The sequence below is a fragment of the Halyomorpha halys genome, unplaced genomic scaffold (genome assembly GCF_000696795.3).
Source record: "Halyomorpha halys isolate HHAL.00 unplaced genomic scaffold, Hhal_1.1 Scaffold2079.1, whole genome shotgun sequence".
Lineage (NCBI taxonomy): Eukaryota > Metazoa > Arthropoda > Insecta > Hemiptera > Pentatomidae > Halyomorpha > Halyomorpha halys.
In genome coordinates, this window is record NW_027105647.1 from 4,472 (window position 1) to 17,688 (window position 13,217).

Consider the following 13,217-nt stretch of genomic DNA (forward strand, 5'->3'; position numbering starts at 1 on the left):
GACTAGTAGTTGATGAACTTGGTTATTATTTTTGAACTTAAACGTTAGACATTTAAAACGTTAATAAATAGTTTTAAATGGAAGTGTTAAAATGTAACTTGAATGGATAAAATGTATTTTATTTAAACAATTTTTTTGTTTGTATATTACTTTAATTATTGTCCTTGATATCGTTTAATGTACTGAACAAACCATAATCCGCAATAGACTCGTTTACCTTATTTTGGATAAACAGAGTCCCACCAAAAGTGAAATGCTATTTTTCCTTATTTTCTTATGTTTGTTTTTATTTTTCATTGTTTTCCTTTAATCATCAGGCAGTGAAGAAATCAATATAAGAAAAACTATTATTTATTTATTGATTTATCAAAGGACTAATCCAATCTCCCACTGTAAATACATAAAGAGACTAAAGCGAATTAGACAGTGAAAATATTTGATGGAGTTTAATTTGATGAGATATTGGTAGGAAGGGAGCCCTGAATGATGGATGGTTTGTCACCAGGAGAAAGATGCGGTCCGAGGGATGGTGAATTAGCAACGAGGTTTGGCCGCTGATAGCAATAAAATATTCAGAGTCATCGACAGTGTGTGTCCTCCCCTTCCAAGTATTCCAGTATTCCTTCCAGGGGCAGGCCGTTTTATTCTTCTCTCAGGACTCAGGACAGCGCTCCCAGGCACCGTCTTAAAAATGGCTTCTTCAGCTATAAAGCCGGTTATATCCGAGCGATACCATACTTCTACTTAAAGGGATTTTTATGTGCTATACTCATCCTCAGTTTTATTCCCCATGGAAGTGAGGACTACGATTCAGCGATAAATCTGCTACTGGGCTAGAAGTCGTAAACATTAATTCTGACTCCCTACACATTAAAATAACATTTCCAGCTTTTGATGCCTTGTAAATTAAAAAAAGTTTTTGATTATCCTAATCTTGTTTATTCAGTGAATCGCAAAATTATTCCTGAAGTTTGAACGAATAAAATTTGTGGTACAAGTTTTTTTTTTATTAATTCCTATTTACAAGTGTACATTCATATTAATTTATCCAGTAAATTTGATTTTAATTTATAATGGAGTGATACTTGCGAGTATGAAAACTACCCATTGGTAGCACTCTAATGACGTTTTTACATTAGCAGGTTTCGTGTCCATCTTCTATTTAGGTGTCTCGGAGGATTGTCAGGAATGGAAGAGGATGCAAGGTTAGAAACTAGTGGGTTTGGATGGCTAGGGGGTTACCGTAAAGGCTTGAATCTAAAAATACTTAAGTACCGTATTGTGAACTTTCTTCGATATAGAAATAGCTCATGACAATACTTAATCTTATAAATCTATCGGAGCTTTATGAAAATTTTATATTGAGTGACATTATCTTGCAGTAACAAATTTTCTTATAAAATATTGGATGTCAGTCGCTTATACTTGATGAAAGATGAAGCAACATTGGGAATTGTCTTGACTGTGATAAAAAAAAAATCCACTATTCATTTATAGCCTGCGTTTTGACCCAGGTCTTCGTCAGGGTTGTTGTGATCTTTTATATTTGCTAAAATAAGTTGTTTTGAATCAACTTCCATGTGCAAAATCCATATTCATCATATAATCACTTGGTTAAAGATGGTCCTGAACGACATTGCGATCTATTACGATTTGGTAACTATCCTAGGTGTTATAGAAAAAAAAATGTATGAAGGTTGAAAGAATCCAAAGAATTCAAATTTGGTATATATTGTTATTTTAATTTTTGTTTGTATCATGTTATATTTAACACGGGCACATATTTTCATTTATAATCATAAAGGTGGATTGTGGAGCGGATATATGAAACAATGACAGGTCACTCCACCTCGCGGCTGTACAAGACAATATAAATGAAGACAGATGCGCTCATATTCGGCCAGCAGGGCGTATCATGAATGCAAGAGGTTCGTTAGTCAGTGGAGAAGTGGCCATTACAAGAGCCGCTATAATGGACCTTCCCTCGACAGATATGAATGGAAATTGTTTTTTCTGTTTTTTTTTTTTTTGTTTTGTTTTTTTGTTCCAACAGTCCTTTATTTTATTTTTGGAACTACAAAAGGCAGCCCTCGTTGTAGAAATATCGCTGTGGACTTTTGTGGAAAAGGTGAAGTGTACTCAGGAAACGGTATATTTCGCAACAAGTCTGCTCTGTGCAGGCTTCAACAAAGGTTCCTCCATTGTCTGCATTTCTCTGTTAAAAATGCAAACTGCTCAAAAATATATTCAACAATAGAGAAATAAACACAAAGAAAGTCGATCCAAATCAATAAATAACCGTCTCTAAGGAAATGTAAACAAAAAAACAATTGAGAGGCTCAACTTATTTCTATTTATAATGAAACATCGGTACAAATAAATAGGCTTTTTTTTATTTGCTGACTGACTACATCCCCGGCCATCTTCTCATATTCTATTTATATTCATAATATTTTTATTTATTTAGTGATATTTACATTACAGTACATTTAGTAAATTTGATCTCAGTTAAAATGGAGTGTTACAAGCGTGTACAGAAAGTACCCATTGGTAGCACTCTAATGACGTTTTACATTAGCAGGTCTCGTGGCCACCTTCTTCTCTTCTTTTCTCTCAGGCGCCTCAGAGGATTGTCAGGAATGGAAGAGGAAGCAAGGTTGGAAACTAATAGGATTTTTTTTGTTTAATTTAATGTATAATTTAAATCTCTCTATTACATATATAAAAAAAAAAGGTTTTTGTGGTCACCATGTGATATTTTATTTTACTCCTCTCCCAGCGAATTGAAAACTTAAATCCTGAACGATAAGAGAAACTTCGAACTAGACGGCTAGTTGAAAATTTAAAGACTGAACGGTTAAAAAAGTAAAGGAAATACAACATATTTATATTTATTACACTATATTGAAAACAATAATACAATCAGAACTGAAGAATACATGTAAATTACAGTTATACAATTTGAGCAACAAGCAGTACAATTAAATAAACAGTTGTATAATTTGTAAAATGGAAGTTGGTCCACCGTTGGGCGGATAGGAGTACTCCCCTAGTTAAAAATATTTTTAATTTATTGTTTTCATTTATTTTAATCAATAAATATTTTTAACTTATACCCGCTTAAATTATTATGAGTGTTTCTGTTCACTAGGGTCATTTGAACAGAATTTACAAATTGACTCCTCTGCCGTAATAAATGCAGAAACTAAAAAACATTACAAATGCACATTCAGTAAATTATTAATATTAGTAATTATAATTAATATTAATAACTAAAGCACAATATTAAATTATGAATCCACTTGTACAATATTTACTATTACTATAACATGATTTAGACTATATATAATCAATCATAGACATTAATAAATTTTAAGTAAATGAAAAAGTTTCGCTTTTTTTGCGGGATCTTCTTTCAATGTCTCCTGTATGTCTGAAGAGAATAGGTGTGATTCGTGTGCAATACATTCAGATAGAATGTTTCTAACAATGAGATTCCGCAGTAGTGACACATTGGTGCATCTTCTTTTTTCATGAGATGGCCGTGTTGGATGGGCTAGAACCACCTCTTCTCTCCACGGTAGATTCAAGTTTCTTGCTGGACGTTTCACTGTCTGCTCCACCATTCTTAACTTATCTTGCCATCCAATTTCTTTGATCCAAAAAATGAAATATTAGCTGATTGAAGATGTTACGATTTGGCCTGCCTTTATAGCTGGCCTGCGAATGTGACTTTTCATTCCCGGTGATCCCATAATGACCTGGTAGCAATAAAAACAAGATCCTACAACACAAGTTGTTTAAAAAAGGGTTGAATATTATAGTTAATCCAAGATAACTGGTCGAATTATTTTCTCCTTCCAGAAGAACAAACGTCCTCTCCCTAAAGTCTATAAAGTAGCAGTAGGGTACGAGAACAGACCAGCAGGCAGCGTAGTATATCTGGGTGTCACCCTTGACAGACACTTGACACTAGCTAGCCACTACAATAAGAAGATCAAGCAGGTCAGGACCAAGTATTACAGGCTTAATCACCTACTCACTTCTCCTAATCTTTCTCTCCGCCTCAAATTAATGATCTACAAAAGTACGCTCAGGCCAGCCCTGCTCTACGGAGCACCTAAGCTGATCAACTATCACCTTTAACGGCCAAGAGAATCCAACAGTTTCAGAGCAGTATGGTGAGACGTACAGTGAGACATACTTCACTTCAAAGAGGAAAGACGGACCACATGCATACGACATTTGAACTACCGACTGTGACAGAATTTATATCAAGGAGACACATCAAATGTGTTGACAGTCTTCAGTACAGTACGAACCTGTCATTTACGACACTGACACCGACAGGACAAAGTAATACTTAAGGGCGAGAATTTTTTCCTTTTCACTATGGTTTTTCAAATGCTTCCACATGGAAACTACTTGACCTGTGCTTAAATTATTTAAAAACACCTATGTCAATAATCGCACTTCCAGGCATACCATGAAACACGTATCTTGCCTTTTCCACAAAGATATTCTCTCGATGGAAATACAAGAAATCTACACCACTTTTAAAAATATTTGCCATTTCATTCTTAACCACTTTATTATTCTCGATTAACAACCGAGAATATACACAAACTTTTCATTTTTTTTTTTTTTTTGGAATTTATTTATTGTTATTTACAACTGTACATTCATATTCATAAATCCAGTAAATTTGATTTTAGTATATAATGGAATTTGCCTGTATACAGGCGAGTAGAGAAACTACCCATTGTAGGACTAATGACGTTTTTACAATAGCAGGTTTCGTGGCCATCTTTTTTTCAAGCGCCGTCAGGAATAGCAGAGGAAGCATGGTCAGAAAGTAGTGGGTTTGGGTGGTTAAGGAGTTTATAATGCAAGGAATGTATCTGATTCGGGCTAGATCGGTTTCATGGTTTTTATGTATGATTTTATTTCTGACAAAGTAAGGAGCATTGAGGATTTTACGAAGGATTTTGGATTGTAAGGAATGGATATGAGAGGAATTCGAAGGTTTAGTGGAGCCCCAAAGCTCAAGTGCTGTAATGGTCGAAATCGGTGTGCAGTTTCCTGTCTTTTCAGTCTTGGGTGAGGATTCCAGGTTAGTCGTTTGTCCAGATTTCGTCCAAGGCAGCGGATCTGTTCTACAGAGGTTAGAGCAATATTATTAAAGGATATTGTAGGTCAGTCATTGTTTACGACGAAGGGTATGGTGATTTGATGGGATTTTCTGGAATTTATTTTGATCATCCAATTATGGCACCATTCTTCGAGGATTGGAATATGGGATTGGAGAGTTTGGGGTGTAATTAAAGGGTTATCATTGGCTGCAAGCACACATGTGTCATCAGCGTAAGTGGTGAGGATAGTGTCAGGATTGGTTGGGATGTCAGTTGTTTCCATTTTCCACATTAGTAATGGTGAAGCCCGGTAAGTTGGTCTTTTTGGCCTACTCTAAATAACGCTGTTCAAATTAAATAGTTTAATTTCTATTTGAGATTTTTTTCACCACATTTTTTCAGTGGCCCTCCCCGTTCTTTGTACCCCCAGGGGGGCCAACATTGTAACCCCCGCCATCAGCGGACCCACCCAACCCCTTATAATCCCATGTGGCAAAGGAAGGGCACAAGTTGCATACTCATGTTTATATACTCAAGTATATATTAATATTGTTATATATATATTTTCAATAAAGGAGGTCAGAAAAAAAAAAATTCATCACACCCGGACCATCTTTTTATATCAAAACTATTAAATGTGGTTTACTTAATTTTTAACATATTGTAATGGTCTGTTGAGAGGTATAAATTTAGTACTAGGTGTCGAAAATTTGGCTATACGATAAGGGTTTGAAATTTTCCGTTTGAGGGGGTCCGCTGGTGAGAGGTGTCCGTTAGGTAAGGTTTCTCTGTACAAGCATATTGATTATTGACCAGTGTTGACTGAATAGCTTAGAGAAATATATGCTTTAAATTATACATACAAAAAGTAATGTCAGCTCAATTAAAAGTTGTCCGGAAGTTTAAATGAATGCAGTGCAAAAATATATCGCTTAGTTGAGTAAAACTTTTATTGAAATAAAATGTTTTCTGTCTATCCATTAAAGTTTTTCCTGTATGCGAGTACTCCCTGGGACAGGTGGGAATGAAGAGGGGAAAAATCCAATAATGTAATTAAGAAGCGTTATTAGTTTTGTCCCGAACACTCACTAGTTTGACAGCTGCCTGAAATGCATGTCATTCTATTTCATAATTGAATCCATTTCAAATATATATGCCGAAATAGTTTCTTCACAAGTTAATGCCGTGCTTCCAGAATTGGACAATTATTAAGGCGCTGTGTCACTATTTTCCGGGTCTGGGTTCAAATCCAGCTTTGGCAGATAATTATTTATCTATCACTTCAGCCGTGAGTCAAACCTGTGGATTCGGGAGCTTTCCTGGGGACACCCAGCCTCTATTAAGTGAAATGAAATAAAAAATATTGTAGGAGGATATTCCGAATGAGGTCAATAACGGTATCAAAATAGTAAAAGAAAAAATAATATGTCAGAATGGAAGAAGTCGGTCACAATTCTGACAGCACTGACGAAGCCAAACAAAGTGGGGCGAAACCTTGGTTAACAATAAATAGTTTTCTTTCACTATTTTGACACCTTTATTGACCGCCACCCGGACTATCCTTCTACAATATTTTTTATTTCATTTCACTTAATAGAGGCTGGCTGTCCCCAGGAAAGCTCCTGAATCCACAGGTTTGACTCACGGCTGAAGTAATAGAATAAATAATTATCTGCCAAATATGGATTTGAACCTGGACTCGGAAGAAGTAACACAGTGTCTAACTCAATGAGTTAAACCACTCCATTTTCGAATAATAGCATCATTTACTTTTATCTACCAGATGTAAATTTTTAAACCATTTTTGGTATCTACAATCCTAATAGCCTTTGAGATTTCATTGGTCAACAAGTGAAATGCAGGAAGTAGAAAATTGAAATTTTGAGATATTTAATGATACTTTTTTTTTAAATGTTATGGGAATAGTTATTTTAATTTTTATAAGGAGATTTTTATGATATTAATAAATTCTTTGGAGTTTAATCTTTTTAATATTTAAGATTAGGTTAAATAACTAGAAACTATAAAATCATGACTAAATCTTCTTCATCTTTTTCGACCATATAGTTTCTCAAGTGTAAGGAAAATTTATAACGACGAAAAATGAATCTTTGTGCTGAATATTCCTCAAAATTATTACATACTGAAAATAAATAAATTATTGACGGATTACTCGTAATAAAAAAAATGTTTAAGAAATAAATTTAAAATATTAATAAGACATGTCAGCTTTACAAAAGGTTGTTGTTTTTACTCAACATAACATATTTTTTATTTAAAGCTACTAAAATCACTTTAATCGCAAAGATCAGTTCTATCAGAATTACTCCATACATATGATAAATATAAAAGAGAAAAAAAATGTTTTGAAAATAAAGATCTTTTTTTTGCATTTATAAATATTTATATGTACAATCCTTTGAATTGGAATATAAACTATACCGTTGTGGTGTACCGTTGAGTAGCGGAACGATTCTCACTAGAGCCCTCAGGTAGCTCGCTAAGTGGCCGATAGGACTCTACATCAGGGATAGAGATTAGGATTAAGAGGAGCTATTAGGGACGGCGGAATGTAATAATCCCAAGGGATCGAGATCCCTATAACTACAGCCCTAATAAACGTCCCCAACCCCACAAACACTCCCGTGTCCTTTATTAAACCTACCCCTTCTGACCTCAGGAGTACACTTCTGTTCATTCGTATGTCTTACACCATATTTCGATCACATTTATCCGATTTGTGTTTGTTCAAAGGGTATCCAAGAATCGATTAGCATATATTTTTTTTTAATTCGAAATAAAACTTTGTGGTACTTATTGTGAATGAAGTTTCTTTTGGTGGAGAAGATAACTTGGTAACTTCTTCCAGGTCTTCTCCAGCGCATTTTTCTCAAGGATTTTCAATTGAATAGGGTATTTTAAATGAAGGATCATTGTAGGGAATTTAATATTAAAAGGATTTTAAACATGTGCGATGATAATGAATGGAAAATCAAGCAAGAGAGAGAGACATGCTTAATTTGGCAATGCTATCAAATATGGTACATTGTGTTGCTATAACACACTTATATGTGTTAATATTTTAACATTGATATAAAAAAATTATTTTTCAAATTTTGCAATTTTTTTTATAACAATTTTATTTTGTCTAATATATATTTCCCCCCCCCCTTCTTTTTACAAAAAGCCTTATTACACTTACTGTATTAATTCTTTCTCTCACTTTTTTTTTTTTGTTTTGTTCACAACCCTATCTAAGCTATTCACTCTATTCCACTCTTTCTCACCTCCTTTCTGCCATAATCCACTACAAAAATGCACTGTAAATTAAAAGGAATTACCAATAAATATAAATAAATAAAAATAAAGTAGCAACAGCGGTTGAACAATAAAATAAAATAATACATAAATTAAAAAAAAAACATAAAAATAAGTTACAAGGAATGGATTAAAAAGCTAAACAAAACAAAAAAACAGATGAATAATATCAGAGCTGGTTCCCGTCGTTAAAGAACAAAATCTTTGGGAGATTAAAAGACTCCTTCATCATAATTTAAATATACTCACCCGACTGAGGAGAATCAAAAGTCTGTGATGATTACAGAATCTTACCGGAAAGGCCATTTGTGGCGAGACGTCACATTTGCAAACTGAAGTCTGCAGTGAGACCGGTTGATTTTTATTTCGTGGAGGCCCCAAGGGATGAAAACTTGACCCTCCCATCAAGAATAGAAGAGGTAGGATACCTGTAGAAACAAACACCACACCAAAATTCATTTCAGAGTTCTCAAAACTGTCGACAAAAACAATGTCAATCAAGACTTTATAATTAAGTATATAAATATAAAATACTTCCTCAGAAAAACTGGTCAAAGCGTTTCTGTAATACAAAAAAGGGGATAAATTAAGAAATTAACGTAGGAAATTTTCATAAAGATTGGTTTTACGAAAAAGAAAAACCAATTTTTTTAGATTTTATATTAAATTGTTCTCTCATAGTAGTGAATTAAATAACTTGATTTAAAATAAAATATAAAAGAAAAACATCAATCCATCTTATTTTCAGAAAAAAAAAATCATTAGTAAAAATAATTTAAGCTAAGTAAATAAAACTTTGCACAAGCTTTGATATGCACACTCATAGAATTCAAACAATTCTATTCTAACTAGCTTACGTATCAAATTATCTAATTAATTAATACATAACGATTTCCATACCGATCTATTTGTGATGCATAACTAACTCCTTCAAGAAGGTATTTCATTCCCTAGACTAATTGCAGCCCGTCGGCTAAACATAGACCATTGTTTCGATCTCACACTAAATTTATTTTATCTAAATTATGTTTCATTTAAAAATAAATACTCAGATAATATAAAACAAGTCTTATAAATTAATGTTTTTTTAACCAGGCAGGAATTCCCTACTTTTTCCCCCTAAGAGGTGACCCGTGAGCATTTACCTCTATTTTATATAATGGAAAGTAAAGATGACAAAATTATTTACGATTACTTTCGATGCACATTGAAATAAAAATTATAAATTTAAATTGTAGCCCTTCCTTCAGGGGCTGAATGCTCCAAATTTCGTAAAAGATCTAAGATCTTCTTGCATCAGATCATGATTTAAAATAAGAAACGCAGAAGGTGTCCAGGTGAGGAAAATGCACAAGTGAGATAAAAAGAATGATGTGTTACGAGTGTACTGGTGAGAGAAACACTCAGTCTTATCGCTGCAAGGAGGCCAGAGCAAAACAATTGAGTTTAATTGGGAAGGTAAAAAATGGAGTAACATAAATATCAAAGTATTAATGGAAGGTAGACAGAAGTATAAACAAAGCATATGAAATACTAGGATAATATAGAAGTTTATTTCTCTGTACTCGAAGAGAATGAAAATACTGAGGATATTATCATAATATACAACTTAAATCCTGTATGCCAATCGATAGAGAATGTATTTTTTTTAGTTGGACTATATACTTAACTCAACATCGACATGCTCCTGACAGTTTTTGCAGTAAAAAGGGTTCGTTTAGAACAGACCTAAAACTTACTGATGCAGCACAATTATTAATTTTGACATCATTATTAAACTTTCAAAAATTATTATTTTGTTACTTAAATAATATTTTCTTAAATTTTCAGATACTTGTGGGATAGACGGTTTTGGATTCCAAATAAAGAGGACGAACGAGACGGCTTGGAAAACAGGAAACGGCACCAAAGAGGAGATATTCTGGACGTTTTGGGACCGTGGCAGAAAGGCCAAAGTCGGCGATGTCTTCGACTTCTCGGCCAGAGTTTGGTATGGAGGAATACCCTACACATACCCATCTAACAAATGGACTGTACCGGGTGGGTAGAAAAGAAAAGTTGTTTGTATTGTTGAAACTGTTCATATTGAAATTATAATTAATATTATTTATTAACTAAAGTTGCATCTTTGTATAGTCTCATCACTTTTTATTACATCAATAGTCCAACGTGTCGGCCATTTCCGCCATCCTCAAGGACAATCTTCAATATAAATTCTCACCTCACATAAAATTAAAAAATTGTTTTGCAGGCTATTCTGCCCAAGTCAAACACACCCTATTTTTGTTTTTTAAATTCATAAACATTTAAAAACTTTTAATTTTCAATTTATCCAAACGATCACTACCATATAAATAAACTCTGATAGTAAAGTGAGAATTTATATTGAAGATTGTCTATGAGGATGGCCGAAATGGCCAAAACGTTGGACTATTGGTGTAATAAAAAGTGTTGAGACTATACAGGGATACAATTTTGATTTATTTAATAAATAATTACTAGTCTCAAGACATTGAAAAAATATATTTAAAATATTATTTGTTAAGTCTAACTTGCATCTAGGATAGTTTTTGTTTTTATGCGGTACGACGTTGAGACACATCTGCCGGCACATAATTTGTACTAAAAAGAATCTGACACAGGAAAGGCATTTCAAATTCCAAAAAAATTAAACTAATAACTAAACGGTGTAATTTAATTTTATGACAAATCTTGTCATGTTTAAAAATTGGTCGGCCCCCGATCACGTCAGCCCAACCGAGGCCTTCCATCTTAGACTCCTGCCCTCCGTGCTTCAATTATCAACTTTCATTACAGACACTTATAGCGAGTATGTCGGTCGATATACATGTCAAAATCTCACAATAAATTTTTTTTTTATCTTCTAACCCCCTTAGGTTTATAGGGTTAAATACATCGGGGTAGGTAACAATGATGATGGGTGAAATCTCTTGTACTGCATTGTAAGAGGAGAAGGAGGAAAGTGATACGACTCGAAATTGGAAAATGGATTGAGTGTGCTGTCTGATGATGGACCTCATCAGATTTCCTAAAGTCTGTTGTCAAAAAGTTAGTAGTCTTCAGTCAAGTCTGAGTCTGTTTGTGTGTGTCAGCCACCTTTGTGCCCGTCCTGTCCGAGGCAGTGCCCTAAATAATGGGTTCGTACATTACTGGGGACTGTCAAAAAATTGGTTATGCCTTCTCGATATTAATTCTATAACATTCGGTAGTTCGAGTGTCGTTTATATGTGGTCCGTCTTTGTACTTAAAAGTGAAGTATGTCACAGGATGTTTGAGTTTTCCGCTTTGAAACTGTTGGAGACTCTTGGCCTTTGAAGGTGCTATGTTGGTTAGCATAGGCGCTTCGTAGAGTGGAGCTGGCCTTATTACACTTTAGTAATTACCAGGGATGATATAATTGTTTTTTTTTCGTACCCTCCTGTTGAAAAAAGTTAAATCAAGCGACATTAAAATGTAGCTAAAATTTAAAAACGGCGTGAAGCTACATATATCAAATTTTTTTTTTTTTTAATAAAGAGTAAAATATAATAATTCAAGAAGTTAGATAACATGGAAGCGCATCTAATACTTATTTTTATTTTTAAAATTTTACAAATTAAAATAATTGATTGCTTCTAATAGTTAGCTTCGTCGCCGTCAGTACTAATAATGACCTGCTCATGGTAAGGTGTGCAAATAATCTAATGATTAGTGGAGTTTTTCGTTCAGCTTTCTCCATTTATCTACAGCAGCTTCCCAGAGTTTTTTAATTTAAAAACAATTAATGACATTATAATATTGTAATAATAGAGTATTTTTTAAAAAATAAATTGCTAAATATATTTATTAAACTTAAAATAAATCCCTTTTTACAGAATTAGTCGAAGAATTCACGGATCCACCCCATGCTGAAATGGAAGACAACTGTATTCAGACCACAGAAACGCCCAAGAAAAAGATCAAAGAGGTATCTAAAAACACAGAAACGACTAGAGAACCAAAGAAGTTGAAAAGCGAGGAGCAAGACCAGCAGAAGACGGTACCTACTAGCGGGATGTGCACCTGGGTCGATCCTCCAAAGAACAACTCGACCAAGGAGGAGGTCCTCGAAAAGCAGCTGGCGATGCTCCAGTGCGAGATGTCTGCCTTTCTCGACAGGACTTCCAAACTCACCAGCGAACTCAATAAGGAGCTCCTGGACCTGAAGAAACTCAATTATGCCGCAGTCGCGAGGATGCAGCGACTGGAATCCTTGATCAGGACAATTCCGAGGTCGATCCCCTATCCTTATGTTTAGTCAGCTTTGTCAATTGTATGACGGTTAAAATGCGAATCGTGTATTATTAATTAGTAATTATTCAATCATGTTTGATCTCAAATCGTGAAGTATTTTTATAAAACTGAAAAAGTTACCCTATTAAGCAACAAAAGTTACCTGATAAGTGAAAATTCAGATATTCTATATAAGTTTATATACCTATATACACATCCTCTCCATGGAGGGTAGGGGGAGAATACTAACTTTTAGTGAATTTCGCACTTTTATGTATTTTGTTTTAATATTTAAATTTTTTAAAAACATCTTTCCTCTGCACAGTGGATCTAAGTTCCGATTTAGGTGGACAAAACCTATACGTTACGACCTCAAAAACCTCATGTGTGGCTCTTCTAAGTTTCTGTTCACACTAAATCTAATAAAATCGTTTTGATAGAAAAGAGTAGAAACCAAATCCAAATTAACATAACAGAAGGATCAGGCGTTCTTGA

The 13,217-nt window shown here is 34.0% G+C and overlaps 1 protein-coding gene across 1 annotated transcript; it reads left to right on the top strand.

The window, feature by feature from the left end:
* The first annotated feature begins 5,429 nt into the window (after positions 1–5,429).
* Positions 5,430–13,217, top strand: LOC136797086 (uncharacterized). The gene is made up of 3 exons (XM_067052616.1): positions 5,430–5,442; positions 10,281–10,490; positions 12,326–13,217. The coding sequence occupies exons 1-3, from the start codon at positions 5,430–5,432 to the stop codon at positions 12,745–12,747; spliced, it is 645 nt and encodes a 214-aa protein (XP_066908717.1). The 3' UTR covers positions 12,748–13,217.